This window comes from Peromyscus leucopus, chromosome 1 (assembly GCF_004664715.2).
Source record: "Peromyscus leucopus breed LL Stock chromosome 1, UCI_PerLeu_2.1, whole genome shotgun sequence".
NCBI classification, from domain to species: Eukaryota; Metazoa; Chordata; class Mammalia; order Rodentia; family Cricetidae; genus Peromyscus; species Peromyscus leucopus.
This window is the reverse complement of record NC_051063.1, coordinates 76823927-76851669: the sequence shown is the minus strand read 5'-3', so window position 1 is coordinate 76851669 and position 27743 is coordinate 76823927. Positions and strand designations below refer to the sequence as shown.

Genomic DNA, 27743 nt, shown 5'->3' with positions numbered 1-27743 from the left:
ACCACCTCGTTCTGTGCGCGGGCCGGCGAAGGGCCTGAGTCACCGCCGCTGCTGCTTGTATTTTTCCACCTCCCGTCCCGCCCAGGGCTCGGCGGCTCCTACGGGAAGCCAGCGGCCCGTTACGCCGGGCTCCGCACGCCTGGCCACGCCTCTCTGCGCGGCGCGCCAGCCCCGCCCACAACCGGATCCGCAGATTCGCTACCCGACTCCTTAAAAGATTATTTGGGCGCCTTCCCTTGCCCGAAATGTCTCAAGACACTCTGGGAAGACTTTCCCCCTGGAGCCATTTCGCCCTAAGTCGGGAGCGCGCGGCTACTTGAGCCGTGCCAGAAGCAGAGACCCGGGAGTAGCGGTCGACACTGCCAACAGGGCTTGGCTAAGCGGGCGTCGTTTTCTCGACTCCACCGCAGGTGAGAGGAGGTGACGGCCACAGCCCGGGACGGTGGCGAATCTGCACCGCAGCCTCCTAGGCATTTGAGCTGCGCAAGGAAGGGGCAGGGAAGAGGAGCCAAGGAGCGCGCATCCTGTCCACTCGTCTGCCCCGCCCGCCTCGCGAATCTGCGTCGCTCGACGCACCACTCACATCTCCCGAGCTCCGGCTGGCCGCCTCCCCCTGGCTCCGCCCCCCCCTCTCCTCGGGGGCCCGCCGCAGCTTTCGCCGCCGCCGATTCGTCACGAACCCCAAAGCCCGGGCCGCTGGATCAGGGTGGCGCAGTCCGCTCTCCGGGGGATGCGGCCCCTCTTCGGGCTCCCTGGGCTGCAACTCCCGAGCCTGACAGGGCGCCGGCCGGGGCCAGGCCGCTACGCTCGGCCCCGGGGAGCCCTCGGCCGCCCTCGCAGCGAAAGTGCGAATGCAGACGCCGCGCCCGCTGGGCCTCGTGCAGGTGGCGGTGGTGTTTGGTGCGCGCGCCGGGGAGGAGGAGGAGGAGGAGGAGGTGGTGGGGGGGCCGCCGCCGCCGCCACCGCTGCGGGGCCGGGTCTCGCGCCGCCGCTGCCGCTGCCGCTGCTGCCGCCGCCGCCGCCGCCGCCGCCTCACGCCGCTGAGGTGCTGCGCGCGGTGGGGGGAGGGGGAGCCGCTCGCCACGAGCGGGTGAGTAGGGCCCCGGCGCGCGTGCGCGGAGACGGGGAGTGTGTGTGTGTGTGTGTGTGTCGGGGCGGGGGGGGGGCGAGCCCCGAACGCGCCCGGGCGGGAGGAGAGGGCAGCGGGGCGCGCGTTACCCGCGGGCCGCCCCCCCCCTCCACCCCGCGCCCGGATCCAGGGGCCGAAGCCGGGTCTCAGGCCCGGTCTCGCGGTGTTTCCAACGCCCCGAAGAAGGTGCCCCCCTCCGGGGCCGGGGCATCGGGGCATCGGGGCGCGGGGACGCGAGCGGCCGTGCGGGAGCGGGAGCGGGAGGAGCAGCGGGGCTCGGCCCGGGCCGCTGGCCGGTGAGGGGGCGGGAGGGGGCGGGGCCTGCCAGGGGGCGGGGGAGGGGGCGCGCTGGGGAGAGCGGGAAGGGGAGCAAGGGGGCGCGCGCGAGGTGGGCCTGGGCCCCGAGGGTGGAGTTGGGGGCGGAGAGGGATGGAGGGTGACAGGGACCCCCGGGGAGCCCCCGGGGTCCTGCTGAGGTGTGGGGACGGGGCTGCTGGGGGGGGAAGGCCACCTGGCCCCCTCCCCCGGGCTAGTCCGGGGAGAGGGACCCCCATGGCCTATCGCTCTTTTCCTGGCAGGGTAAATGAGCAAGGATGGACCAGGAAGGTGGGGGAGACGGGCAGAAAGCCGCGAGCTTCCAGTGGCGGAACTACAAGCTCATCGTGGACCCTGCTCTGGACCCTGCCTTGCGCAGGCCTTCGCAGAAGGTGTACCGCTACGACGGAGTCCACTTCAGCGTCAGCGTGAGTGCCCGGGCGCTCCCCGCTGTCAGCACCCAGACCTGTACTTGCAGCTTGGGTTTTTTGAGAACGAGCAAGTTCTGTCAGCTCTTCGGTGTGTGTGTGTGCGCGCGTGTCTGTGTGTGTCTGTGTGTCTGTGTCTGTGTGTGTCTGTGTCTGCACGGGCTTCATGGAGTCAATAGCCTGGTCAGCTATCATCCTGATTTCATCTCCTTCTGTGTTCTTTACTAGGACTCGAAGTATACGCCAGTGGAAGACCTCCAAGACCCCCGCTGCCATGTCAGGTCCAAAAACAGAGACTTTTCCCTCCCAGTTCCTAAGTTTAAAGTAAGTGTCGCTGATCTCCCGCATGTGGGTTCTTGGAGAGTGTCAAGGACCCTAGCACCCTGGTCTTGCCATAGCACACCAAAAGTGGCTGTTCAGTGCAACACTGACAACCAGATCTCATTGCTGTTGACCTGTGAGGCCGAGGTGTCTAGTGTATCGCTGGTGACAAGGGTGTGGATGTCTGAGGGATGAGTGTGGGTGGTGTGGGAAACAGCATGGTGGTGGCTGTCCTAGTTACTCAGCAGTGAAGGGTACGAAGGCCACGGCCCACTTGGAGTCCTCTGGTCCCCACTGTCATTGGGCATGTGCTCCTCCAACTCGTTTGTAAGAGCGGCTCCACGTCCCGCTTCGGTGGGATGTTCAAGCTTCAGACTGAGCTTACAGAATTGGTGATTCTTCATTTCCTTCCAATTTGTTTGTTTGTTTGTTTTCACTTATTCTTACTCTATGGGGTGCCTTCACCCCTCTTTCCCTTTCCCTGGGCAATCTCACTTAAGCTCTATTGCCGGAATGTTTACTTCCCATACCTACTTCAGCTAGCTTCCACCCAGAACTAGAGACTTAAACACACTGTCCTTGTTCTCGCAATCCTTTTCATTTTTCTCTACCACTGAATAGCAACAGCAGATACTCAGGTGCACAGGCTAGAAACCTAGCAGTCTCCTGGCAGTTCTTTCTTTTCCATCCAGTCTTTCTCTTTCCACCACCGCCGTTTTCTTCATGCAGAGGCTCACGCTCACTTCACATGGTGCCTGTGACTCCCCCCTCCTCAGGTTTAGACTCTGTCTTGCTGTCTTTTGTCTTCTGCTTCTCTTGTTATTTTGCTTTTATTTTCCAAGTGTGTTTTTTTTTTTCTTTTCTATTTTTTCCCTCTGGTTTTTCAAGACAGGATTTCTCTGTGTAGCTTTGGCTGTCCTGGAGCTCACACTGTAGACTAGGCTAGCCTTCAACTCAAGAGATCTGCCTGCCTCTGCCTCCTGAGTGCTGGGATCAAAGGCATTGGCCACCACTGCAGGACAAGTCTGTTCGTTTTTTTTTTTTCACGTGTGTGTTCACACACAAGCTTTCATGCCATTGTGCACATGTAGAAATGAGAGCACAATTTGTGGAAATTGGTTTTCACCATGGGATCCAAGGATCAAATTCAAGATTGTCAGGCTTGGTAGCAAGTGCTTATATCTACTGAGCCATCTTGCTGGCATGCTAAGTCTGTTTTGAGGCATTGGCATGTGTGGTTATTGATCTGGACAGGCCTTATCACTTCCTTGATACCATACCCCTGTTATATCTAAACCAGACCCTCTTCAATGGATATCATCAAGATGGATAATTCCATGTCTTGGAAATCTGTTGTTTTGGTAAACTTTGAGTTATATACAAAGCCCAATAAGAACGGTAGCATCTTTGTAACTCTTTTCCCAGTTTTTCTCTGTATGAAGGATCCTTTTCTTGGCTCCCAGACACCTTGTCTACATCTCTGCTACCACTGTGTCATGTTTAGATTATATATATATCTCATCTTTTTTTTTTTTTTTTTTCTTTTTGAGGCATTGTCTTGCTAGGTAACCTAGGCTGGCCTTGAACTGATAGAGCTGAGGATTCTTGTGCATCTGCCTAGGTGCTAGTATTATAGGAGTGCACACTACACTCAGCACTGTCTTGTCTCTTTTCTCAATGGGAAATTTTTTTCCTACCTTTGTGTTTTTAGTATCTAATCTATGGTAGTCAGTAGACTTGAACTAATAGATTATTTCCTTCTTCTGCTTTCTCTTGTATATGTTGATTCTTACATTTTGTGTGCGCCCCCCCCCCCCCCCCCCGTTTTTCGTTTTGAGGTAAGAGGAATTCAAAGAGAGAGAGAGGTCAGTACTAATGTAGGGCTTGTGATCCTCACTTCACTTGCCTGTCACATCAGTCTTCCAGACCTATCTTGATGTCATGATCCCTGAAGTTTCCCAGATGGTGAGGGAACTATGCTCATTATGGAAACCTCAGACTAACTCTTGTCTTTCCACAGCTGGATGAATTCTATATTGGACAGATCCCACTAAAGGAAGTAACTTTTGCAAGGCTCAATGACAATGTGCGGGAAACCTTCCTGAAGGATATGTGCCGGAAGTATGGTGAGGTGGAAGAAGTGGAGATCCTTCTTCATCCACGCACTCGCAAGCACCTGGGCCTGGCCCGTGTGCTCTTCACCAGCACTCGGGGTGCCAAAGAAACGGTCAAAAACCTTCACCTTACCTCTGTCATGGGCAATATCATCCATGCTCAGCTTGATATCAAAGGTGAGGGGTTCCCTGCCTGTTCCGTAGGCTTGGTCTGTAGCAGGGATAATACCTGCAAATAATCGGCAAACACCTGTCCGGCTCAGCCAGTAATTGGGGTCAAGATTCTTTGCCCAAATTCTTGAGGCCAGGTGTGTTTCTCAACTTAAAATGTTTCAAGTTTTAGAGAAAAATTAAGGTGCATGCCAGGGTTTTTTGTTTTGTTTTGTTTTAAATGTTATTGATTACATGATAATGAGAGTACCCCATTGTCAATCACACTTTTTTGCTTATAAGAAATTGTACTTAGGGTAAGATTTGAACTGTAGTAAATCTAATACTGGGTTCTCCAAAGTACTGAGATTTTAATTTATTTTTATGTATATGACTGTTTTGCCTGCATGTATATCTGTGTACAGCATGCATGCCTGCCTGCTGCCCATGGAAGTCAGAAGAAGGCATCAGATTCCCGTGGAACTGGAGTTTTGATGGTTGTGAGCCACCACATGGGTGCTGAGAACTGAACTCCAGTCCCCTGGAAGAACAGCCAGTACACTTAACTGCTGAGTCATCTCTTTGGCTCAGTGAGGGTTTTTCTTTTTTTTTTTTTTTTTTTTTTTTGGTTTTTTTCAAGACAGGGTTTCTCTGTGTAGCTTTGTGCCTTTTCCTGGAACTCACTTGGTAGTCCAGGCTGGCCTCAAACTCACAGAGATCCACCGGCCTCTGCCTCCCGAGTGCTGGGATTACAGGCGTGCGCCACCACCGCCCGGCCGAGGGTTTTTCTTTTTTAGTTGTTGTGAAATTATAGATGTTTTGTGCTTGCTTCAGTAGCACATATACTAAGATTGAAATTTTAGGTAGTTGAGGAACTGGAGTTTTGGGTCAGTAGTAGAGAACATGGCTAGCATGCTCATGGCCTCCCAATAAAACCAAATCTATGAGGATAAAAATAAATAAAGCAGAGCTTCATGGTAGCGTGTGCCTATAACCCTAGTTTTGAGAGACAGAGATGGGAGGACTGTGTGAGGCTAGCCTGTCTGCACAGATGATTCCAGGCCAACTGGGGCTACATAATGAGATCCTGTCTCAAAAAACCAAAAGAACTGGGAGATAACTCAGTGGGTAAGAATACTTACTATGTATGTATAAAGACGTGAATTTGAATCTCCATCACTCATAAAATCCTGGTATAGTTCTGTAACTTCAGTGTTGATGTGTAGAGACAAGCAGATCCCAGAGACTCCCTGATCAGCCAGCCTAAGAAATGGCAAGCTTCAGTTTTGAAGGAGCGAGATAGAGTGCAATAATAGGAGATACCCAGTGTCCTCTGTGGCCTCCATGTATATGCACTTGGACAGCCACAAGTTCATCACACACACAGACAAACAGAGTAAAAATGGAGCTGGTTTCCACTGCTTTCAAGGAATTACAGGGGAGAAATGAGACTCCCGGCAAACTAGGTTACAGTGCCATCTAAGGGAAGCAGCTGCTCATTGGTGTTTGCAAGTGGGAGTAACGACTCACGTTCTCAACTTTGACTTAGACTTGTATATGTGATCGCATGGTTTTTAGGTTTGTTTTTTTGTTTTTGTTTTTGAAATAGACTCTCATATAGCTTTGGCTGGCCTTGGACTCACAGAGATCTGCCTGCCTCTGCTGCCTGAGTGCTAAGATTAAAGAGCCTTTAATAGTTTAATTGACATTTTTGTTTGTTTTATAGGTCTCACTCTATAGCTGCCTTTGAATCCTACACTTTACCTCATGGGTTTTATTTTTGGTGTGTTTTGTTTTGTTTTGCTTCTAAAGATTTATTTTTGCTTGTGTGTGCGTGCTCACCCACAGATGCCAGAAGAGGATGTTGGATCCTCTGGAATTGGAGTCAAGGATAGTTATGAGCCATGATGTGTGTAGTAGGAACCAAACCCAGGTCCTTTGCAAGAGTATGCAGTGTTCTTAACCACTGAGCCTCTCCTAGCCCTTGTCTTTGTGTTTTGAGACAGGATCTCATGTTGCCAAGCCTGGACTTGAACTTCATTTGTAGCCCAGGATGACCTTGGCTTCAATCCTCCTTCATCTTGGATCATAGACTTGTGCCACCATGCTTTGTTTATGTGATGCTGGGGATGAAATCCAGAGTTTTGTACATGCTAGGAAGATACCCTTGCAACTTAGCTACACTCCAGTTCCCTGTTTATGTTTTTGAGTCAGTCTTGCTGTCTGTCTCTGGTTAACTTGTATTCACTGTGTAGCTAGTTCATAGTGAGCTGGAGGGATCCTTGGCCTTGCCTCAGTCTCCCAAGTATGAAGATTATAGGTGTGTACCACTATACTGGCGCCTCTTTGTTTTTAAGGATTACACCCTTCTGAAATTTTTTTTTTTTTTTTTTTTTTTTTTTTTTCCCGTTTTCAAGACAGGGTTTAGGATTTCTTTGTGTAGTCCAGGTCGGCCTCGAACTCACAGAGATCTGCCTGCCTCTGCCTCTCCAGTGCTGGGATTAAAGGCGTACACTGCCACCCAGGATCCTTCTGAAATTTTCCTATATTTATTTGTTGTGTGTTCGCATGTCCATTGTGCACATATGGCCTTGTGAGGGTCAGAGGGCAGCAAGTAGGAATTTATTTTCTCCTTCCACCACGTGGGTCCCAGGGATCCAAATTAGTGTGTCAGGCTGGGTGGCAGGCACTTTACCCAGCACACCTCTCACCACCTAACCCCGTCTAAGAGCTTTGAGGTCGTTGTGCAAGGCAAAGAAAATGCCCCGTGGGTTAGACGGACTCGTGCAGCTGCAGTTTTGCAGTCTTAGTTTATAACTTAAGGGGTGAGGGGCTTAGCAGATAGACCTCTATTTTGTGCAGGGTACTCAAAGTTTACAAAATACTCTAGTTGAGGTATGTGTGTAAACTGAGGATACAAAATAGGGTGGTTGGATTGAACCCAAGGCCTCTCTCATGAAAAGCCAAGCACTGTTGCCTACCCACATTAATGGTTTTGTTTGTTTGTTTGATAGTTAAGAGTAGAGATGAGCCACCCTTTGTTTCATAAATCTGCAGAAGAGCAGTATGTGGCGCTACATACCTGCAACCCTGAACCCGAAAAGTAGAGACAATAGTGTCAAGAATTGAAGGTCATAGTTTTCTATACAGCAAGTCTGACCAGCTTGGCTATGTGAGACCTTGTCTCAAAAAAATAAAAAGAAAGGATAGATCTAGTTAAAACAATAAGCGGGTAGAAATGAGGTTGATGTTTCCAAGGATTGAGTTAAGTATGAGACTGATGTTCTAAAACATACAACTTAAGGAACTGTAGGAGACGTGAGCCTGAGGAAGAAGCGACTACCAAATTAGGGAGGTTGCTTTTCCTCCTGACCATTAATTCCCATTTCTCTCTGTCTAGGACAACAACGAATGAAGTACTATGAATTGATTGTCAATGGCTCCTACACACCTCAGACTGTGCCCACTGGAGGCAAGGCCCTGAGTGAGAAGTTCCAGAGCTCTGGAGCAGCCACTGAGATGGTGAGAAGCCTGTGGCTGCCGTGGTGTTAGGCACATGGACTCATTACTTGGTCACCAGGAGCAGGAACCATCTGGGAAGGTCCTAAACTTTACTGTTAAGGATAGGAAGAGCTAAGGAATGATGCCTAGGTGCTCTCAGAAACAAAAGAACAGGGGCTCTTGGATTGGGGTAGGACACAGTTTTAAATTATTTCTGATCTTCTTTTCCTTTCTCCTTGCCTCACTTTTTCTCCAGACTGAAGCCCGCCGTCGATCTTCCTCGGACACAGCTGCCTACCCAGCAGGCACTGCTGTGGGGGGTACCCCTGGCAATGGCACTCCCTGCTCCCAAGATACCCCGTCTTCCTTTGGCCAGTTCACCCCTCAGTCCTCCCAAGGAACCCCCTACACACCTCGGGGTAGCACCCCCTACTCTCAGGACTCTGCCTACTCCAGCAGGTATGGACAACACCCATCTTGGCCTGGGCCGTTTGATTCTGGGAGCTGCAGCTGTGAAGAGCGAGCCCCAAGTCTCTGTGAGAAGGAATTGGAAACTATTTGTTTTACTCTCTAATTTCAACTGACAAATTGCTGTTCAGGGATACTAATGTGGTCCCTGATCAGCAACATAGAAGCAGATGTTGAAGAATTTTGGTCTGTGTGTATTTAGATGTGTGTATGTATGTTTATCACATGCACGCAGTACCCAAACAGGCTAGAGGGAGACAGATATATTGGAACTGAAGTTATAGATGGTTATCCACCATCATGGGGGTGTTGAGAATTGAACCTGGATCTTCTGCAAGAGCAGTCTGTGCTCTTAACCTGTGAGCAGCACCCCTCCAGCTCATCTTTAGATTTGTAAAGGTTTTCGTGTGTCCCAGGGTTTTGCCTGTATGTATGTCTGCACACGGTGTTCTTAGTGCCTGTGCAGTGCATCACCTGGAACAGGTTGAGCCACCATGTGGATGCTGAGATCAAATCTGCATCCAGGAGGGGCTCTGACATGACACCGGAAGCAGTCCGCTTGGTCACGGAGGGAGGAGCCTAGCTAACTCCCGACTTGTTCCTCAGCAGCACTTCCTCCTCCTTCAAACCCCGGCGGTCGGAGAACAGCTATCAAGATGCCTTTTCTCGCCGCCATTTCTCTGCATCTTCAGCCCCTGCAACCACTTCTGCTGCCACCTCAGCAACTGCTGCAGCCACTGCAGCCGCCTCTTCCACATCTTCATCCTCTTCGTCGTCATCCTCCTCCTCCTCCTCTTCAGCTTCTTCCTCAGCTTCTCAGTTTCGTGGTTCTGACTCTAGCTACCCAGCATATTATGAAAGCTGGAATCGCTACCAGCGTCACAGTTCCTACCCACCTCGCCGGGCAACTAGAGAGGACCCTCCTGGGGCTCCATTTGCTGAAAATACGGCTGAGCGCTTCCCACCTTCCTATACCTCCTATTTGGCCCCTGAGCCCAACCGATCCACTGACCAAGACTACCGGCCCCCTGCCTCAGAGGCCCCACCTCCAGAGCCTCCAGAACCTGGTGGTGGAGGTGGTGGTGGTGGTAGTGGTGGTGGTAGTGGTGGTGGTGGTGGTGGGGCACCCAGCCCTGAGAGAGAAGAAGCCCGGACTTCCCCACGCCCACCTTCACCTGCCCGTTCTGGCTCCCCAGCCCCAGAGACCACCAATGAGAGTGTCCCCTTTGCCCAGCACAGCAGCTTGGATTCCCGCATTGAAATGCTGCTGAAGGAACAGCGCTCCAAATTTTCTTTCCTGGCCTCTGATACAGAGGAAGAAGAAGAGAACAACAGTGCAGGCCCTGGGGCTAGAGATGCAGGGGGTGAGGTGCCTTCTGGGGCAGGTCATGGTCCCTGCACACCCCCTCCTGCCCCAGCTAATTTTGAAGATGTAGCACCTACTGGGAGTGGAGAGCCGGGGGCTGCCCGGGAGTCACCAAAGGCCAATGGACAGAATCAGGTGAGCCTGGAGCCAGCCATAGGATCTGGGAAGGAAGTGTATGTCTTAGGGGAGAGGGAAGGTGCTCAGACAAGAAAACAGATTTGAGGGCAACCTCAGGGAGTTCTAATGGGAGCTGTCTGTGACTCTGCTCCGTACCCTACAGGCTTCTCCGTGTTCTTCCGGAGAAGATATGGAGATCTCTGATGATGACAGGGGTGGTTCACCTCCTCCAGCCCCAACGCCCCCCCAGCAGCCGCCGCCTCCGCCGCCACCACCACCACCTCCCCCTCCTCCTCCCTACCTTTCTTCCCTTCCCTTGGGTTATCCTCCCCATCAACCTGCCTACCTCCTCCCACCCCATCCAGATGGACCACCCCCCCCTGAGTACCCTCCGCCTCCTCCACCACCACCACCCCACATCTATGACTTTGTGAACTCCCTGGAACTTATGGATCGACTTGGGGCACAGTGGGGAGGGATGCCCATGTCCTTCCAGATGCAGACCCAGATGTTAACTCGGCTCCACCAGCTGCGGCAGGGCAAGGGATTGACTGCTGCCTCAGCTGGTCCTCCTGGTGGGGCCTTTGGCGAGGCCTTCCTCCCTTTCCCACCCCCACAAGAGGCGGCCTACGGCTTGCCCTACGCGCTGTACACACAAGGGCAAGAAGGTCGTGGGGCATACTCCCGGGAAGCCTACCACCTGCCCTTGCCCATGGCAGCCGAGCCCCTGCCTTCTTCAGCCTCGGGAGAAGAGGCCCGGCTGCCGCACAGGGAAGAAGCAGAGGTGGCAGAAAGCAAGGCCCTACCGTCAGCAGGCACTGTGGGTCGTGTGCTGGCCACCCTTGTCCAAGAGATGAAGAGCATTATGCAGCGAGACCTCAACCGCAAGATGGTGGAGAATGTGGCCTTTGGAGCCTTTGACCAGTGGTGGGAGAGCAAGGAAGAAAAGGCCAAGGTGAGGAGGTCTGGGGACAGCGGACTCGGGTGTTTGCTGAAGGAGATAGGCCTTGAAGTTGCCCAGGTTGCCCAGGTCAGAGTAGGGGTAAGAGAAAATGAAGTGGATGTGGGCATAATGGGCAGGGGAGTCAGACCCAGCAAAAGGTAAGCACAGGCCTGGGTCAGAAGAGCTCTGTCCTGGCTCCTTTGCTGCCTGCAGTGGACAGAACTCTTAAGTGTTTACCATTTGTCACATGGTAAAAATTAGTAACTGTTTCCTAAGGGTGGATGCCCTAAATTATCAGACTTGAGAATCTGCTTTAATTGACCAGAAATAATGTCAGTTGATGGATGTCTGTGTTCCTGAGGCGCATTGTTGGTTCTTGGGCAGGCGGGAATACCTGTGCTCTGGGTTCTGCAGCTCAGTCTCCCTACTATCTGCAGCCATTCCAGAATGCAGCCAAGCAGCAAGCCAAGGAAGAGGATAAAGAAAAGATGAAGCTCAAAGAGCCAGGCATGCTCTCCCTCGTAGACTGGGCCAAGAGTGGCGGTATCACAGGCATTGAGGCCTTTGCCTTTGGGTCAGGGCTACGAGGGGCCCTGCGGTTGCCTTCATTTAAGGTATCCAGGATTGTGGTGGGGGGGGAAGCGGGTGGGCATCCCTTCCTTGGGGAAATGGTGGTTGGGAGTTGGGTGAGGCTGTGGGTGATGGTAGTTGAGGGGTTGTTTTTAATTTTCCCTCCCTCCTCCTCATGCTCCTCCCTGATTGAATTCTAAGTGGGCCCTGTGTTTCTGCATCTGCCAGGTAAAGAGGAAAGAGCCATCAGAAATTTCAGAGGCCAGTGAGGAAAAGAGACCCAGGCCTTCTACTCCAGCCGAGGAAGATGAAGATGGTAAGTAAGAGATGGGGCAGAGGAGGAGGGGTGGTCTACTTAGAGTATGATAGCAAGCAAGAGGAGAGACGAAGGGGTCAGGGTATCTCTGAGGGGGAGGCACCAAATGGAGACCTTGGTACAGACTTCAAGTGAATGAAAGGAATTCCAGAAGGCATCAAATAGGCTTGTCCCTGAGTTACGGTTTTAGTTATGGTTCTTATCTCTGCTGTGCTGATTTAAACGGTTCCGTGTTTTGGTTTTTCCACTTACAAAGAAGAAATTCCACATCTGGAGTTCACCATCTAATGCTTTTGTGGTAGAGCCGTCCTAGTCTCTAAGTTTGGGCTGTTGGTAGCTGTGTGACTCGAGGCTTCTTTATTGAGTCTGATTTGCTTCCCTGGAGAACTCTCTGCCTTGTATTATTTTCTTGGGCCTGATAAAACAAGTTGGCATCCTCTTTCACCCAGCGTACAAAATGATGAAAGAAAACGTGCGGGATGTAGTTTAAGTTGTATAACATGTTAGGATGTTGGTCTCTGTGCTGAGTTTCAACTTTTTCTGTCTGTAAATTCAGCCTGTCAGTAAAGTGGGCAATAGTGTGTGTCAAGTTCCTTGCATCTGGGATAGGAGAGAAGTAATTACTGATCAGTTACAACTGCTCTGACTTCCTCTTGCAGATCCTGAGCGAGAGAAGGAAGCTGGGGAACCAGGACGTCCAGGGACCAAGCCTCCAAAGCGAGATGAAGAACGAGGGAAGACCCAAGGCAAGCACCGGAAATCCTTTGCTCTGGACAGTGAAGGGGAAGAGGCATCCCAGGAGTCTTCCTCAGAGAAGGTAAGATGCTAGCACCCAGTGTCTGCCAGAAGCCTTTCCTGAACACCTATTTGCACAGCCAGCTTCTCACTGAGCTGGAATCCAGACAGTCAGCAGGGCTTCGTGGGTGAAGACTTGTCTTTTTCCTGTTAGTCTCAGTTTGTCCTTTTCTTTAAGGATGAGGATGATGATGAAGAAGATGAGGAAGATGAAGAGCGGGAAGAAGCTGTGGATGCCACCAAGAAGGAGACAGAGGCATCAGATGGTAAGTTCAGACAGGTGAACAGAGTTCAGGTCTGAGGAAGAAGGGATTATACTATCTGGTTTGTCTTTTCCTGAATTCATAGATCTTTCCTGCTGGACTTCTGGTCAGTCTTGCCCTTTGCAAAGACAGTTGTTTAATGGCATTTTTTGGAATCCTGGGACCCTTTGAAACATTAACCCCATTAATTCAGAGAACTCCCTCTTCTGAAATACGTTCCCTGTGGACAGTCCAGCAAAGTCTGTTTCTTTTCTCAGGTCCTAGAGGTAAAGGGTATGCACTTTCCTCTTACACCTTGATGGTACCAGTCTAGACCTTCTTATCTTAGAGCACTGCTCTTCCTGTGAGGCCTAGCCATCAGGCTTCCTTTCTGTTCCTGCCTCTGCAGTTACCAGACACTCTTCCGTCCACCCACACGTCTTCATGGCTCGTACATGGTTTAGTGACCTCCATTCCTTAGAAGTGGGTTGGGGGCGACAAAGGCAGCACAGTGGTTGGTAGCACTTAGTGCTTCTTACAGAGGACCCCGGTGTGGTTCTCAGCACCCATGTAACTTCGGTTCCAGAGGGTCCAGTGCATTCGTCCAACTCCACAGACCTTTTTGTTTTTGTTTTTAAGAAACGTGCATTTAAAAAAAAAAAGCAACCGCCGGGCAGTGGTGGCGCACACCTTTAATCCCAGCACACGGGAGGCAGGCAGATCTCTGTGAGTTCCAGGCCAGCCTGGTCTACAGAGTGAGTTCCAGGACAGGCTCCAAAGCTACAGAGAAACCCTGTCTTGAAAAACCAAAAAAAAAAAAAAAACAAACCCAAAAACCTCCTATGTGTACTTATTGTTTCAAACTTCAGACAAAGCCTTGATCCAGACAGATGTTTCTGCTTTTAAGAGCTTGTTGGTCTTAGCACTCAGGAGACAGAGGCAGGAGGACCTTTGTGAATTTGAGGCCAGTTTGGTCGACAGAGTGAGTTCAGGACAGCCAGAGCAGTACACACACACAAAAACAACCCTGTCTTGAAAACCAAAGTGGGGGAAAAGAGCTTGTTGGAGGGAACAGACGTGACAGGTGACAGGTCCAGTCACTGCATCATCACTTTTTAAGGATGGTGAAATAGGGTAATTATGTCTGATAATGTGCTGGGCCTGTTGTCTGCATGGCGATGAGGAATTCTCTGAAATCCTGTTCCCGCAGCGTCCGGGGTTGGTAGCAATGATGATCTGAGGTCTCAGTGAAGAAGAGAAGCAGCGGGCTGGGCTCCCTGATCAGAAGGAAGGCAGCTTCCTCCTGTAGGTCCTTGGCCCTTCCCATCAGCTGTCCCTGTGACTTGCATCTTGAATTGTCTTCTCTGCTTTTCTCCTTTAATTCTTAGGGACAGGATTTTTAGCCTTCTATTGTAATCCTTTCCTGGTTCTGCCTCTACCTAAGGGGAGTGCTAGAATTACAACATGCCATCATTTTAGGAAATGTCCTCTCTTCTCTGCAGTCTTTGCCTAACTCCCTGTTTCGGCCAGAGGGACACTATAGGCCATTTGTATAGTCAGTCCGGCCCTGCTCATGTGCTCGTCTGCGCTTTGTCTTCGTGTTCCAGGTCCCCACCACCATTGCCACCTTCTAATTGACTCCGTTATGGAATTCAGAGATGCTTCTGTTCTCTTTCTCTCCCTCTTTCTCTCTCCCTCTCTCCTGGCCTCACTGCCTTACTTAGTCTTTCAAGTGCTGGGATTACAGGCATTTCCCATCATACGTCTTCAGGATTTTAGTACCCTCTCATCCAGTACTGATCTTCCATAAGTGTGCTATATGTAAGGGCTATGCCATGATATGCATGTGTATGTGCATCAGCTCTCTCCTTCCATCATGTCAGTTTCAGTGTTCAGACTCAGGTCATCAGTTTGGCAACAGGTGCCTGCTGAAGCCATTTTGCTGAGGAAGAGTTTCACATAGCCCCGGCAGGCTTCTAATTTGCCATGTAGATAAACATGAACTTAAACTTTGATCATCCTGCCTCTACCTCTAGATTAATGTACCTACTGCCAATGACTGGCTCATTTATGTATTTTTTTATTTACTCACTTTTTAGATTTATTTAACTTTATTTTGTGTTTTTGTTTTTGTTTTGTTTTGAGACAGGGTTTCTCCGTGTAGTTTTGGTGCCTTTCCTGGAACTCACTCTGTAGACCAGGCTGGCCTCAAACTCAGAGAGATCCACCTGCCTCTACCTCCCGAGTGCTGGGATTAAAGGTGTGCACCACCATCTGGCTTAACTTTATTTTATGTGTGTTGGTGTGAAGGTGTCAGATCTCCTGAAACTGGAGTTACAGACAGTTGTGAGCCACCATGTGGGTGCTGGGAATTGAACCTGGGTCCTCTGGAAGAATAGCCAGTGCTTCTAACCCCTGAGCCATCTCTCCAGCCCCGTTTTTTTTTTCTTATAAGGAAAACATTTAATTGGGGTGGCTGGCTTACAGTTTCAGAGGTTCAGTCCATTAGTGTGATAGCCGGGAGCATGGCAGCATGCAGGCAGATGTGGTGCAGGGTCCTATATCCTGCAGGTAACAGCCCCGTTTTTTTTTTGTTTTTGTTTTTAATTTATTTATTTATTATGTATACAATGTTCTGCCTGCGTGTATGCCTGCACGCCAGAAGAGGGCACCAGATCTCATTACAGATGGTTGTGAGCCACCATGTGGTTGCTGGGAATTGAACTCAGGACCTCTGAAAGAGCAACCAGTGCTCCTAACCTCTGAGCCATCTCCCAGCGCCCCCCCCCCCGCCCCCCCCGTTTTTTGGTTTTGGTTTTGGTTTTTCGAGACAGGGTTTCTCTGTGTAGCTTTGGAGCCTTTCCTGGAACTCACTTGGTAGCCCAGGCTGGCCTCGAACTCACAGAGATCCGCCTGCCTCTGCCTCCCGAGTGCTGGGATTAAAGGCGTGCGCCACCACCGCCCGGCCGGTTTTTTTTTTTTTTTTTTTTTTAATTGAGAGATTTTCTATTCATTTTACATAATCAACCACAGATTCCCCAGTCCTCCCTCTTCCCACCCCTAGCCTTCCCCCCAACTCACCTCCCATTAATTTATTTGGCTTTTTATTTTTAATTTTTAATTTCAAGACAGGGTTTCTCTGTGTAGCCCTGGCTGTCCTGGATCTCACTCTGTAGACCAGGCTGGTCTCAAACTCCCAGAGATCCATCTGCCTCTGCCTCCCAAGTGCTAGGATTAAAGACATGTACCACCACTTCCCTGCTGAATGGCTTTATTTTAATGAATCTCTTTAGGGGATACAATGTAGGATCTCATTGTGACACTCAATATTTCTGTGACTGTGCACTAGTCATACCTTCCCCACTCCTTGCTGATACACTCTCCCCTGAATTGTCCCTCCTTTGGCTTTTATGCCACATGTTTGTGGCCCCCCCCCTTCAGACCTCTCGCCACACTCAGTGTTCTTTCTGCTTTCCAAGCATGTACTGTTTATTCCCGAGTTCTTTTGTCCAGCTTCTGCAAACCCACTCTGGTGGTCCGAGCTGACTGCTTGGCAGTCTCCAGGTCTCTCTCTCTCTTTTGTTGCTGTTGTTATTGACACTCCTGCTCCATCTCCATTTCATTGTGGTGGGATATCTCCTCCTCCTCCTTGATTTTAGCATCTTCTTAGGGCGGCCTTCCCAGACTTGTTCTTTTAGGCAGAACTCAGGGCTTTTTTTCCTGTGTTCTTCAGTCCCTTGTGCTAACATCTGTCACTGTGAGCAGGTATTTGCTTATTTAACCTCTTGACTTCTTGGACTCGTAGCACCTGACCTAGAGCCTCACATCCAGAGTACTTAGGGAATGATCCCTCAGCTTGACCACTGATTGTCTTTTTTGGATTTCCAGGTGAGGATGAGGACAGCGACTCATCCTCCCAGTGTTCTCTGTATGCTGACTCAGATGGAGAGAATGGTAGCACGTCGGACTCTGAGAGTAGCAGCTCCTCTTCCTCTTCCTCCTCTTCTTCCTCCTCTTCCTCTTCCTCCTCCTCCTCCTCATCTTCCTCATCAGAGTCCTCCTCTGAAGAAGAGGAGCAGTCAGCAGTCATTCCCCCAGTGTCACCAACCTCCAGAGAAGTCCCAGAACCCCTTCCAGCACCTGATGAGAAGCCTGAGACAGACAGAGTTGTAGGCTCCCCTGTCATGCCTCTCCCTGAAAAGGAGACATCTCCCACACGGCCTACAGGTAGGTGACATGACTAAGATGTATGGTGGTCAGTGTCTTAGAGGATGGTGTCTACCTACCCTCAGTACGTGAGGTGTTCTGTATGTGTGGAGGCAGGTAAGTGGGAACCTAGCAACATTAACTCATAACTGCGTTCTGCCTTTGCTTTCTTTTGTATGTGTATGGTCCTTGTTAGTCTCTAGCACATGCATATGGTGGTCCTACTGTAGGGACTGTTCATTCATAACAGTAGAAGTTTATGGAGCACTACTACCACCAGTAGCTGTATGAAGCTATGATGGGGTGTCTGCTGACAGGAACTGTTCTCATCCTCTTAAAGCTTTCAGTCTACAGGAAGATACAGGCCAGTTAAGCAGTAAATGCATTAAAAATAACTATGATTTCAAACCGATAAGTACTATGAAGGAAAAATGCAAGGAACTCATACTCCTGAAGGCATCTCTGGGTCTGCAAACATCCTCCTGCTGAAGCACAGTTGGGCTCAAGTCTGGGCAAAACACATAATGAGGAGGAATTAGCAGATATATAAGCTCTGCATAAGGCACAGAATGCAAGTTGGAAGACTTGGAAGAAAGGTCACCCTATGATAGGTTGAAAATTTAGGGTGGAGGGTGGCCAGAACTATAGAAGTGGGTGAGGACCAGCCCATGCAAAATGCAGAGCCTATGTAAAGAAGTTTATCTTTGGCATAGGAAGCATGTCACTAGGTAATAGTATTTGAAAGGATGCCTTGCAAAGAGGAGTTGGAGAGGACCCAGAGTGTCACAGGGAGACTGTTCAGAGGCTAGAAAGATAGCGAAGGATGGAGGATGGGAAGCTGGGACTTAGGGGTCCCTCTAAAATGAAATTTTAAAAGATTTCAGCATCTATAGGATGATGACCTCTGATGACCTCTTCTGACACCTCATACACTCATAGGCTCTTCTGAATCTCTTGGCAGCAAAAGGCCACTTAGAAGGCGTTGTTTTCCTTCCATTTTCTGGGCCCCTCATCTACATTTCAGAAAGAGAGATTTGGGGAAGGGGGAAGGAGATAGAAGGGTAGCGTTGAGGGGATACAGGTAAAATACAGTCAGGGATGGGGATAGAGCCCAGGAGGTAAAGTGCTTGTCACATAAGCCTGAGAACCTTTGGGTTTGATCTGAGCATCCACATAAAGGTGTGGTGGCTTGCACTTAGGACCCCAGGTTTGGAGAAGCAGAGACAGATCCCTGGGACTGTCCTAGTAAAGGACTATATCTCAAAAAACAGGGTGGGCAGTTGAGGAACTACACTTGAGGCTGAGACAGAGACAGTAAGTGGAAATAGGAATGAAGACAGGATAAATAACTTGGTGATACTGCATGCCACGAAAAGATGTTCAGTAAAGTGACCTAGGATTACAGACACTGATGACTTGTATTTGAGCTATGGCCTCTGTACTTTGAGTTAAAAACATTGGCAATTAGATTATAGAGCTGAGGCTTGGGAAGAACAGTCTGCCCAAGAGCAATGAGAGCATTGATGTGAACTCAGTTGTCCACCCTGGAGAGCATGGGATGAGAGAGCGTGGACAGGTCAAAGACAAAGAGTGATAAATTTTGTACATCAGGCAAAGCAGAGCTTTAAAAAGGTGGGAGTTTAAACCTTGGTCTTGCCTTTCTTTTCTCCTCTAGTTTGGTTTATTTTTGCTTTGCCCAGGAAATAGGTTTCCTCTATTTCTTCATTCCCGTGCAGTGTTAATACCCACCAAACCACCAGGCTAGCAACGGGCCAACCAATCTATCTTAGAACTTCTTAGGAAAGTTTCTGATTGGGCCAGCTTGGATCAGGTGACAGTCTTTGTGGTATCAGTTAGTGACGGCTCTGAGGGAGAAAGCTGGGGAACCGACTTCTAGGGCCTTGTTTTTAAGAATTTGAGGACATACGAGAACAATTCCCAGAAAAAAAGTAGTTGTACTGACTGAGCAGGTAACCCAAAAATTGTATCCTAAATGAAAGCCTGGGGATGTGAGGGAGCACACACAGATCTGTGCAAAGAAGCTGAGTTGGATGCTTAAGTTGTGGACTTTGCCAGTGTCTGAGACCTACACGATATCCACGCCTAAGAACACAACACATTTAGGGCCTTACTCAGTGCTCCCAAGTGAGGAACACTCAGGTGAAGGCAGTGTGTGCAGCTGATCACTGCCTGCCCAGCCAGACGTGGTACTGGCTTCCGCTTAGTTCTGAAAATGGTAGACCCAGATGTAAAAGCTCTGAGCCCACAACTATCTAGTCATGGAACGTGTTCTCTTTAGTCTAAAAGTCTAGAAGCCCAGTATTTCATGGGAGTCTTTCCCTCCACAGTTTCCTAGTTTGGCTAGACATTTGGTTTGGTTGGTTATCCCATTTGAATGGAGGCTTCCTGCTCTTATCTGTCTGCTCTGAGTTTTCTCCATACCTACATGACCAGACTCAGTATATGCTTGTCAGCTGGAATAGTGAACAGGTACAGAGCCCTGTCCTGCTCAGGGAGCACACAGTTCTGAGAATGATATGAGCAGGAGAAAGGCAGAGTCCGCTGTGTAAGCAGGTATGTGTATAGATGAGCAGGAGTGTACTAGATGGAAGCTGAGGCAGAATGGGGTAGAAAGAAATGAAATAAGGCTGCCTCATTCCAGTATAGCTGAGCCCAGGTCTACAGCCCTGACAGTTTTGTCTGATGAGGTTGGCCTTTGCCCATGTGCTTGCATCCCCAGGTACTGCTGAGGAACCACCTCCTAATATACCACAGCCTCCTGCAGAGCCACCAGCTGGACCTCCAGACCCTGCCCCCCGCCTGGATGAGCGCCCCTCTTCTCCTATCCCCCTCTTACCCCCACCCAAGAAACGCCGGAAAACTGTCTCCTTCTCTGCCACAGAGGAGGCACCAGCCCCAGAGCCTCCCCCAGCTGCCCCCCTGCAGGCTAAGTCTCCTGGCCCAGTCTCTCGAAAAGTCCCTCGGGTTGTGGAGCGGACCATTCGTAACCTGCCCCTGGACCATGCGTCTCTGGTTAAGAGTTGGCCTGAGGAGGTAGCCCGAGGAGGTCGGAATCGGTCTGGAGGTCGTGTCCGCTCTACTGAAGAAGAAGAGGCCACTGAGTCAGGGACAGAAGTGGACCTGGCAGTGCTGGCTGACCTAGCCCTGACCCCAGCCCGACGTGGGTTGGCTACCCTCCCCACTGGTGACGACTCAGAGGCCACAGAGACCTCAGATGAGGCTGAGCGTCCAAGCCCTCTGCTCAGCCACATCCTCTTGGAACACAACTATGCCCTGGCCATCAAGCCCCCGCCTGCCACCCCAGCACCTCGGCCCCTAGAGTCGGCTCCTGCCCCTGCCGCTCTCTTCAGCTCCCCAGCGGATGAAGTCTTGGAGGCCCCTGAGGTGGTGGTGGCTGAGGCAGAAGAGCCAAAGCAACAGCTGCAGCAGCAGCAGCAGCATCCAGAGCAGGAAGAGGAGGAGGAGGAGGAGGAGGAAGAGGAGTCCGAGTCTTCAGAAAGCAGCAGCAGCAGCAGCAGCAGCGACGAGGAGGGGGCTGTCAGGAGACGCAGCCTCCGCTCCCACACTCGCCGAAGACGGCCACCACTCCCACCCCCACCGCCACCGCCTCCCTCCTTTGAGCCAAGGAGTGAATTTGAGCAGATGACCATCCTGTATGACATTTGGAACTCAGGCCTGGACTTGGAAGACATGAGCTACTTGCGGCTGACGTATGAGCGACTGTTGCAGCAGACCAGCGGGGCTGACTGGCTTAATGACACCCACTGGGTCCATCACACCAATATCCTGAGCCACAGAGCCTGCTTGCACCCTAGAGCAGGACATAGGGCTGGGATGAGGACAGTTTTCCCTGGGGTCATGTGGCCACAAATGTCATCCTCAGGGCACTCCTAGGACTGTGCTGGTCTTCTGTCTAACTCACTGTGCCTCCTCGGTTAGCTTTGTTCTCTAGCTGCCAGCTGTCTTTTCCCTCGGCCTTGTGTCTCCTCTGGCAGAACAGGCAAGGTCTAGACTCGCCTTCTCCAGTCTGTCTCCTGAGTATTCTCACCATCGAACCTGCTACCCTGTAGGCTGGGTCTGGGGTGGACAGGAGGTATGGGCCCCAAGGGACTGGCCAGTAGGGAACCTGTTCTCTTCCTTAACACCCTGCACTCACCAACCTAAGCACTCCAAAGCGCAAGCGACGGCCCCAAGATGGGCCCCGGGAGCATCAGACAGGCTCTGCACGCAGCGAAGGTTACTACCCCATTAGCAAGAAAGAGAAGGACAAGTACCTGGATGTGTGCCCTGTCTCAGCCCGACAGCTGGAAGGCGTGGACACTCAGGTAGAGCCCTACCCCAGCCCCAGCTTGCTGCCTCCTTCCTGTCCTTCAAGTACTCACCACCTCCTTGTCTTGCTCACAGGGGACTAATCGGGTGCTTTCTGAGCGACGGTCAGAGCAGCGGCGGTTACTGAGCGCCATTGGCACCTCAGCCATCATGGATAGTGATCTGCTAAAGCTAAACCAGCTCAAGGTCAGGAGGGGGAACTGGAGGAGGGAGGAGACCCCGTGAAACAAACCACAGCAAGGAGATTGCCCCTGGCGGGATCCTTGGGGGGGGGGGGGGCTGAAGGGGCGGGAAGGTCCGAGTTTGTGGGAGCATCTAACAGCTAAAGCTACCTTCTGTCCCCTAGTTCCGGAAGAAGAAACTCCGATTTGGCCGGAGCCGAATCCATGAGTGGGGTCTGTTTGCCATGGAACCCATCGCAGCTGATGAGATGGTGATAGAGTATGTTGGCCAGAACATCCGCCAGGTAAGGCTCCACGCCAGCACCAGCCGTTGCTGACTGGACTACATGGGATTTCACGCCACCATCTGATCTCTTGTACAAAGCCTCGCTCATGACTGCCACTGCCCAGCTTTGAGACTTACCCAGCAAACTAGACGTTAGTGGTCCAGTCTGGTTGAAGGTGTTGTGGGGACCCAGAACCTTCCAGAGACCTGCAAGCTAAAGGGTAATGAACTCCTGGACAGCTGCATATATATGCTCCAGTTCGGGGGACAGTGTGCGCACAGGCCAGAAGCTGGTCCTCTGAGGAGGACGAGGCCTCTGCATCTGTTCAGGGCCAGTGGCAGGGATGTGAGTCTGGGAATGCAAGTGGAGCCAACTCCTCAGAGCTGGAACCCTGTCAGTCAAGTGTGGCCTATGGTTGGGGAATGTCCTGGAAGCTGTGCAGGCAAGGACTTGAGAAGCTAGTAAGAGCCGTCTGGCTGTGTAGAGAAGAGCTTGTGTGGGCTGGCCTCGGTGGGGTTTAATGGAGATCAAGGCAAGGTATGGATGAGACACTGACATCAGGGTGACAAGAGTCGAGTCTGTGGGTCCAGAATGGTTGACAGGACCAGGTAGTCGGCTGTAGAGGGTGGAAACAAAGCGTCGAGGTCTTTCTCCAGGCATCTCCATGAGCTTCTAGGTAAGTGGTTGGGAGCAGCAGAAGGAACAGAATGTGATCAAGATTTGTCCCGGTGCAGATGTGAGGCTCAGGGTCCTAGGGTTGTAGGAATGACATCTCACTGTCCCACTGAGGTGGACTTGGCTGGAGATGGAAGCCTGGGAGGAGTCTTCACTACAGAGTTGGTGGTTAGAACTCTGCAAAGGGGTGAGGTCCCCCAGTGAGAGTGGCGAATGCATTGCCTATTTCCTGGGAATAGCTGCCCCTTGCTGAAAGGCCCTTGTCCTGGCACAGAGCATCTGCCATCTGCTCTCACCAGCTGCCCAGTAGGTGTCTGGGAAGGGTAGTCCTAGGAAAGGACTCAATTGGAGGCATGGCCACTGTGGTTTCAGAAGCTGTCCCAGGCCCACAGCATACTGGGCTCCACTGTGGTCACACAGGTTCTCAGAAGAACTAGTTTCGGTGCTAGTTTCCCCAGTCCTATGGCTGACTTTGGGTCAGAATGGGTGGGAGCAGGTAGACCCAGATGCATATCCAATCAGCATGGCCCCAGGAGCTGTTGGCTTGGCCAGAGGGGCTGCTGGGAGCAGGTCTAGCCCATACAGCAGCTGATGTCCATGACGTGTGCACCTCATCTTCCCAGATGGTGGCCGACATGCGGGAGAAGCGCTACGTTCAGGAGGGCATTGGCAGCAGCTACCTTTTCCGGGTGGATCACGATACCATCATCGATGCTACCAAGTGTGGCAACCTGGCCAGGTTCATCAACCACTGCTGCACGGTGCGCTCAGGGCTGGGCCAGGGCTGGGCTGGGCAGGGGTGAGGTGGGGCTGCGGCTTACACTGCCCCTCCTGCAGCCCAACTGCTACGCTAAGGTGATCACCATCGAGTCTCAGAAGAAGATTGTCATCTACTCCAAGCAGCCCATTGGCGTGGATGAGGAGATCACCTACGACTACAAGTTCCCACTGGAGGACAACAAGATCCCGTGTCTGTGCGGCACTGAGAGCTGCCGCGGCTCCCTCAACTGAGGTGGGGCAGGACTGGTGCCCTCACCCCTATTTATTCCCCTCTGGTGCCCTACGCTCCCAGCACCCCCAGCCTTAGTGGGCTCAGCACGGCCCACATGCCCCATCTCCATATGTGGGATAGGGGCCCTGAGCCCAGCAAGGGAGCCTCAGTCCTTTGAGGTAACTTCTGACTCCCCTGTACCCCACGCCCAACCACCCTCTTAATTTTTTTTTCTTTGCGGAGAAGAAGCTGTAAATGTTTGGTAGCTGCCAGCAGCTGTTTCCTGTGGAAACCTGGGGTACCAGCCTGTATAGATGCTCTTCTTGGGGGCTGAAGAGCCCTCTGCTTCATGTTAGTGGGGACTTCCCCTTCTGCCCTATGTGCACCCTCCCCAGTTTAGGGGTCTCTGGGGCAGTGGCCATGTTCTCCCCCTGGGGGGGCCTTTGGCCCCTAGTCCTGGGAACTCTGTGCCTGGAACCCTGCCTCATCTGTTCCTGCCAGACCCTGTGGGTCACCCTCCCACCCTGGTGTCCCAGGGCTCTGGCTCCTGGGCCAGGATGGTGGGGGGCAGGCCCTTCTTGTTGGGCTGGATTGTACATAATGTTAATAGTGAAAACCCAACGCCACATTTTTATAATTGTGATTAAACTTTATTGTACAAAAACGCTTGGTCAATATCTTTGGGAAGAGCAGGCTGGGGTGTGACTTGACACAGTGGCTGAAGCAAGAGGGGGGAAATGGGTGGCCTGAAGTTTGGGGGAACAGGCCTGCAGACACTGCCGGGGACCAGCCACCTAACGGACTGCAACAACCATGCCGATAATCTCCCCACGGATGCTAGCCAGAGCCGTACCAAGGCCAGGCTTCCCACCTCTCCCCAGACCCCAGACCCACAGCTGGTGCCCGGCCTCCAGCCTACTGGGAAACCCAGCAGGAGGGAAGAGACAAGGTCACGGAGCAGTGACGACCCTATTATCCCCAGACACGTCATCACCAGTGGGCAGGTTCTGTCCTCCGCCAGAGTGGACTGGCCACCAGGGGGCACTCTGGCAAGAGAATTCCCTCCAAACCCCCTTGCCCGCCCCTAGGGGTGGAGGCTAGGCTGGTCTCCTTCCTGGAATGGGCCAGGAGGGAGGAGCAAGCGGAAGGAAGGAAGCCTGTGTGCAGCTAGCTGGCCCATCAGCCCAGGACACAAGCTCTCCAGTGGCCAGTTTGGACTCCCTGGAACTAGCTACAGGTAGGCAGAGAGGATACTGAGCCCCAGGTGGCCCTTCCCTTACAGTGCCAGCCCTTACCACGTCCCTACACCCTTTCTAGCCAACTCTGCCTTTCCCCCTCCTTTAGTACCCCCCGTCAGTTTTTCCATCCATCTCAATCCCTAACCCTTTTCTACATCCAGTCCTAGTGACTCAACAGTTAGGGTCAAGAGGGCAGGCAGCCTGGTTGCTAAAAGCACACAACTGCCACCAACAGCCTCCTACCGGCCGCCTCCACCCTGTCGCTGCCCCACCTGCTAGATCCCCTCTAGGAATAACAGAGTTGGAGCAGGTGGTATCGGACCATGCTAGAGCTAACTTCTCTCCCCACAGCTGGGCATGGCAGGGTCCGCACAGGTGCCGACACTGGTGTACCTGGTCACAGGTGGCTGTGGCTTCCTGGGGGAGCACATTGTTCGGATGCTGTTGGAGCGGGAGCCCAGGCTCCGGGAGCTGCGTGTCTTTGACCTGCACCTGAGTTCCTGGCTGGAGGAGCTGAAAACAGGTGACTGCCGCTGCAGTGGGTGGTAGCGTGGGAGGGTGTGGTACCCCATCCCTCCCCAAACTGGGGCACCGCCACTTGTGGAAAAGATGATTCCTGGGTCTGTTCTCCAGCTTCCACAGATGGGGTGGGTGAGTCACTGGAAACACGTGGGCCCCTGGGGGCACGCAGGCTGAACTCAGCAGCTGGCTGAGGCCGCAGCCCTGACACCGCCTCGGGCCTCTTCACCAGGGCCTGTGCAGGTGACCGCCATCCAGGGGGATGTGACTCAGGCCCACGAGGTGGCAGCTGCCGTGGCTGGATCTCATGTGGTCATCCACACGGCTGGGCTGGTGGATGTGTTTGGGAAGGCCAGTCCAGAGACCATCCACAAAGTGAATGTGCTGGGTGAGGTGCTACCTACCTGTTCTTCTCTGGGACACCGGTCCGTCCTTAGTGTGTGGCCTGACCTTAGCATCCGGTCGAGGCTGCCCCACCCTTTCCTGACCTATGGTGGTTCTCCTTGGACGCTGGGTAGAGCAGAGAGATGCTGAGACAGGAAGACACAGCTTGCGTCTGCCCCTTCCTTCACAGGCACACAGAATGTGATTGAGGCTTGTATGCGGACTGGAACTCAGTTCCTGGTCTACACGAGCAGCATGGAGGTTGTGGGGCCTAATATCAAGGGCCACCCCTTCTACAGGTAAGCTTAGCCCCACTTGGCTCCAGAGTCCATTTCCCTCCAGCACTGAGTCTCTTTTCTCCCCTCCAGGGGCGATGAAGACACCCCATACGAGGCGGTCCACAGACACCCCTACCCTTGTAGCAAAGCCCTCGCTGAGCAACTGGTCCTGGAGGCCAATGGGAGGAAGGTACGCTGCCAGGATAGGGCTTGGGGGGAAGGCAGAGGCAGAGCCTGAACCCTAGGCTTCATGGCCACCCCATGGTGGCCAGGGCTGTGCTCCAACAGTCTCCCTTTGCCACCAGGTCAGTGGAGGGCTACCCCTGGTGACATGTGCCCTCCGACCCACGGGCATCTACGGTGAAGGTCACCAGGTCATGAGAGACTTCTACAACCAGGGCCTGCGCTTTGGGGGTCGGCTGTTCCGGGCCATCCCGGCTTCTGTGGAGCATGGTCGGGTCTATGTTGGTAAGGACGGAGCAAGGCAGAGGGAGGCCGAGGGCAGGGCAAGAGAACTGGCTGGCTTTGAAGGTGGCCGAGCCACGAGTGTCCCCCCCGGCCCTGCGGGCTCAGGCAGACAGTGATCATGTGGGCATCTCCTGCATGGGTTGCAAAAGAGAACGGACCCATGCCAGTTGGGAGGGCTGATGGAAAACTGTGTCCTGGGTGTTGCTGAGCTCTGAAGTGGTGTGAGTGACGGTTCTCCAGAAAAAGAGAAGGGCGGCGTCTCTACAGGACGGCCTGGGGGGGGGGGGCTACAGGGGCTGGGGGGAGGCAACCCTGGCCAGCCAGCAGTGAGGTTCAGGCGGGCGGCATCTAATGGGGCCCAATAGGGGGCTGGACCAAGGGCCCCCAGCGGCCCATCTCCCTCCCTCCCTACTGGCAGGCAATGTGGCTTGGATGCACGTGCTGGTGGCCCGAGAACTGGAGCAGCGGGCGGCGCTCATGGGTGGCCAGGTCTACTTCTGCTATGACAAGTCGCCCTATAAGAGCTACGAGGACTTCAACATGGAGTTTCTGGGTCCCTGTGGACTTCGGCTGATAGGCACCCACCCACTTCTGCCCTACTGGCTGCTGGTGCTTCTGGCTACCCTCAACGCCCTCCTGCAGTGGCTGCTCCGCCCACTGGTGCTGTACACACCCCTGCTGAACCCCTATACTCTGGCCATGGCCAACACCACCTTCACCGTCAGCACCAACAAGGCCCAGCGCCATTTCGGCTACAAGCCTCTCTTCTCATGGGAAGAGAGCAAGGCCCGTACCATTCACTGGGTGCAGGCCTTGGAGGCTTCGGCCAGGTGATGTGGCCAGGGCCTGGAGGCCGCTGTGGTACATACTCAAGATCCTGAGCCTTCAGAACTGGATGGAGAGAAGCGCGGCTGCCTTCTGAAGCTGGGGGCTGTGGTGCCTGACTGGACGGATGATATGGACCCTGCCACATTTTAACTACACAGATCTCGAGCCTGGGTGGTCTCCCAGCCTCCAAGTTCGAGGACCTGTCTTTGGTCCCAACTGAGGCCTGCCAGCTGGTTGGCGAAACTGAATCCTAATGGTCCCACTACCCCTTCCCACTTCCGGTTTCTCAAGCTGGAAGGGGCAAAGATCCCAGAGACCCGCTGGTCTGCTTTCTCCGGGTGTCTTCAGACCTGCCTTCTGCCACATCTGGCTCTCCTTAAGAGGTTATGGGTCCATCAGTTTCCTCGGTGTATTTCTTTTAGACATTTACCTTGTAATTTGCTTTAAAGAAAACTGAAGAAATCAATGATTCGCCATGTCTTGCCTCTCCACCCAAATTCAGCTCCTGTGATATTAACTTTCTGCCAAGGAGGCCACCCATGCTGCGTCTGGCCAAGCCTGGATTAAAAAGCCTTTCCAAGTC

The 27743-nt window shown here is 52.4% G+C and overlaps 2 protein-coding genes across 9 annotated transcripts; both read left to right on the top strand.

The window, feature by feature from the left end:
• Window positions 1-155: 155 nt before the first annotated feature.
• Setd1a (SET domain containing 1A, histone lysine methyltransferase) lies at window positions 156-24109 on the top strand. 4 transcript variants are annotated; one of them, XM_037210220.1, is made up of 19 exons: window positions 156-410; window positions 1708-1872; window positions 2101-2196; window positions 4214-4484; window positions 7858-7979; window positions 8215-8417; window positions 9036-9927; window positions 10073-10864; window positions 11290-11466; window positions 11651-11738; window positions 12398-12555; window positions 12712-12799; window positions 16664-17002; window positions 19722-20783; window positions 21155-21327; window positions 21407-21517; window positions 21678-21797; window positions 23078-23215; window positions 23292-24109. In XM_037210220.1, exons 2-19 carry the CDS (start codon window positions 1723-1725, stop codon window positions 23463-23465), a joined length of 5154 nt encoding a protein of 1717 aa, XP_037066115.1. In that variant the 5' UTR covers window positions 156-410; window positions 1708-1722; the 3' UTR covers window positions 23466-24109. The 4 variants fall into 4 exon arrangements, with proteins under 4 accessions (XP_037066115.1, XP_037066102.1, XP_028741440.1 ...); XM_037210207.1 differs by having other exon boundaries at window positions 157-410; window positions 9033-9927; XM_028885607.2 differs by lacking the exon at window positions 156-410 and adding an exon at window positions 1050-1090 and having other exon boundaries at window positions 9033-9927.
• A 445-nt stretch (window positions 24110-24554) lies between these two features.
• On the top strand, window positions 24555-27740 carry Hsd3b7 (hydroxy-delta-5-steroid dehydrogenase, 3 beta- and steroid delta-isomerase 7). 5 transcript variants are annotated; one of them, XM_037210239.1, is made up of 7 exons: window positions 24558-24682; window positions 25087-25206; window positions 25435-25590; window positions 25777-25885; window positions 25955-26054; window positions 26170-26332; window positions 26721-27740. In XM_037210239.1, exons 1-7 carry the CDS (start codon window positions 24565-24567, stop codon window positions 27164-27166), a joined length of 1212 nt encoding a protein of 403 aa, XP_037066134.1. In that variant the 5' UTR covers window positions 24558-24564; the 3' UTR covers window positions 27167-27740. The 5 variants fall into 5 exon arrangements, with proteins under 5 accessions (XP_037066144.1, XP_037066134.1, XP_028741443.1 ...); XM_028885610.2 differs by having other exon boundaries at window positions 24561-24682; window positions 26751-27740; XM_028885611.1 differs by having other exon boundaries at window positions 24578-24682; window positions 25035-25206; window positions 26751-27740.
• The last annotated feature ends 3 nt before the right edge of the window (window positions 27741-27743 follow it).

Coding starts and splice junctions, on each gene's coding strand:
- Setd1a (XM_037210207.1), top strand. CDS start 1,723: ATGGACCAGGAAGGTGGGGGAGACGGGCAGAAAGCCGCGAGCTTCCAG. Junction 12,800..16,663: donor GGAGACAGAGGCATCAGATG/GTAAGTTCAGAC, acceptor TTGGATTTCCAG/GTGAGGATGAGGACAGCGAC. Junction 20,784..21,154: donor CCACTGGGTCCATCACACCA/ATATCCTGAGCC, acceptor AACACCCTGCAC/TCACCAACCTAAGCACTCCA.
- Hsd3b7 (XM_037210239.1), top strand. CDS start 24,565: ATGGGCCAGGAGGGAGGAGCAAGCGGAAGGAAGGAAGCCTGTGTGCAG. Junction 24,683..25,086: donor CTCCCTGGAACTAGCTACAG/GTAGGCAGAGAG, acceptor ACCTGGTCACAG/GTGGCTGTGGCTTCCTGGGG. Junction 26,055..26,169: donor TGGAGGCCAATGGGAGGAAG/GTACGCTGCCAG, acceptor CTTTGCCACCAG/GTCAGTGGAGGGCTACCCCT.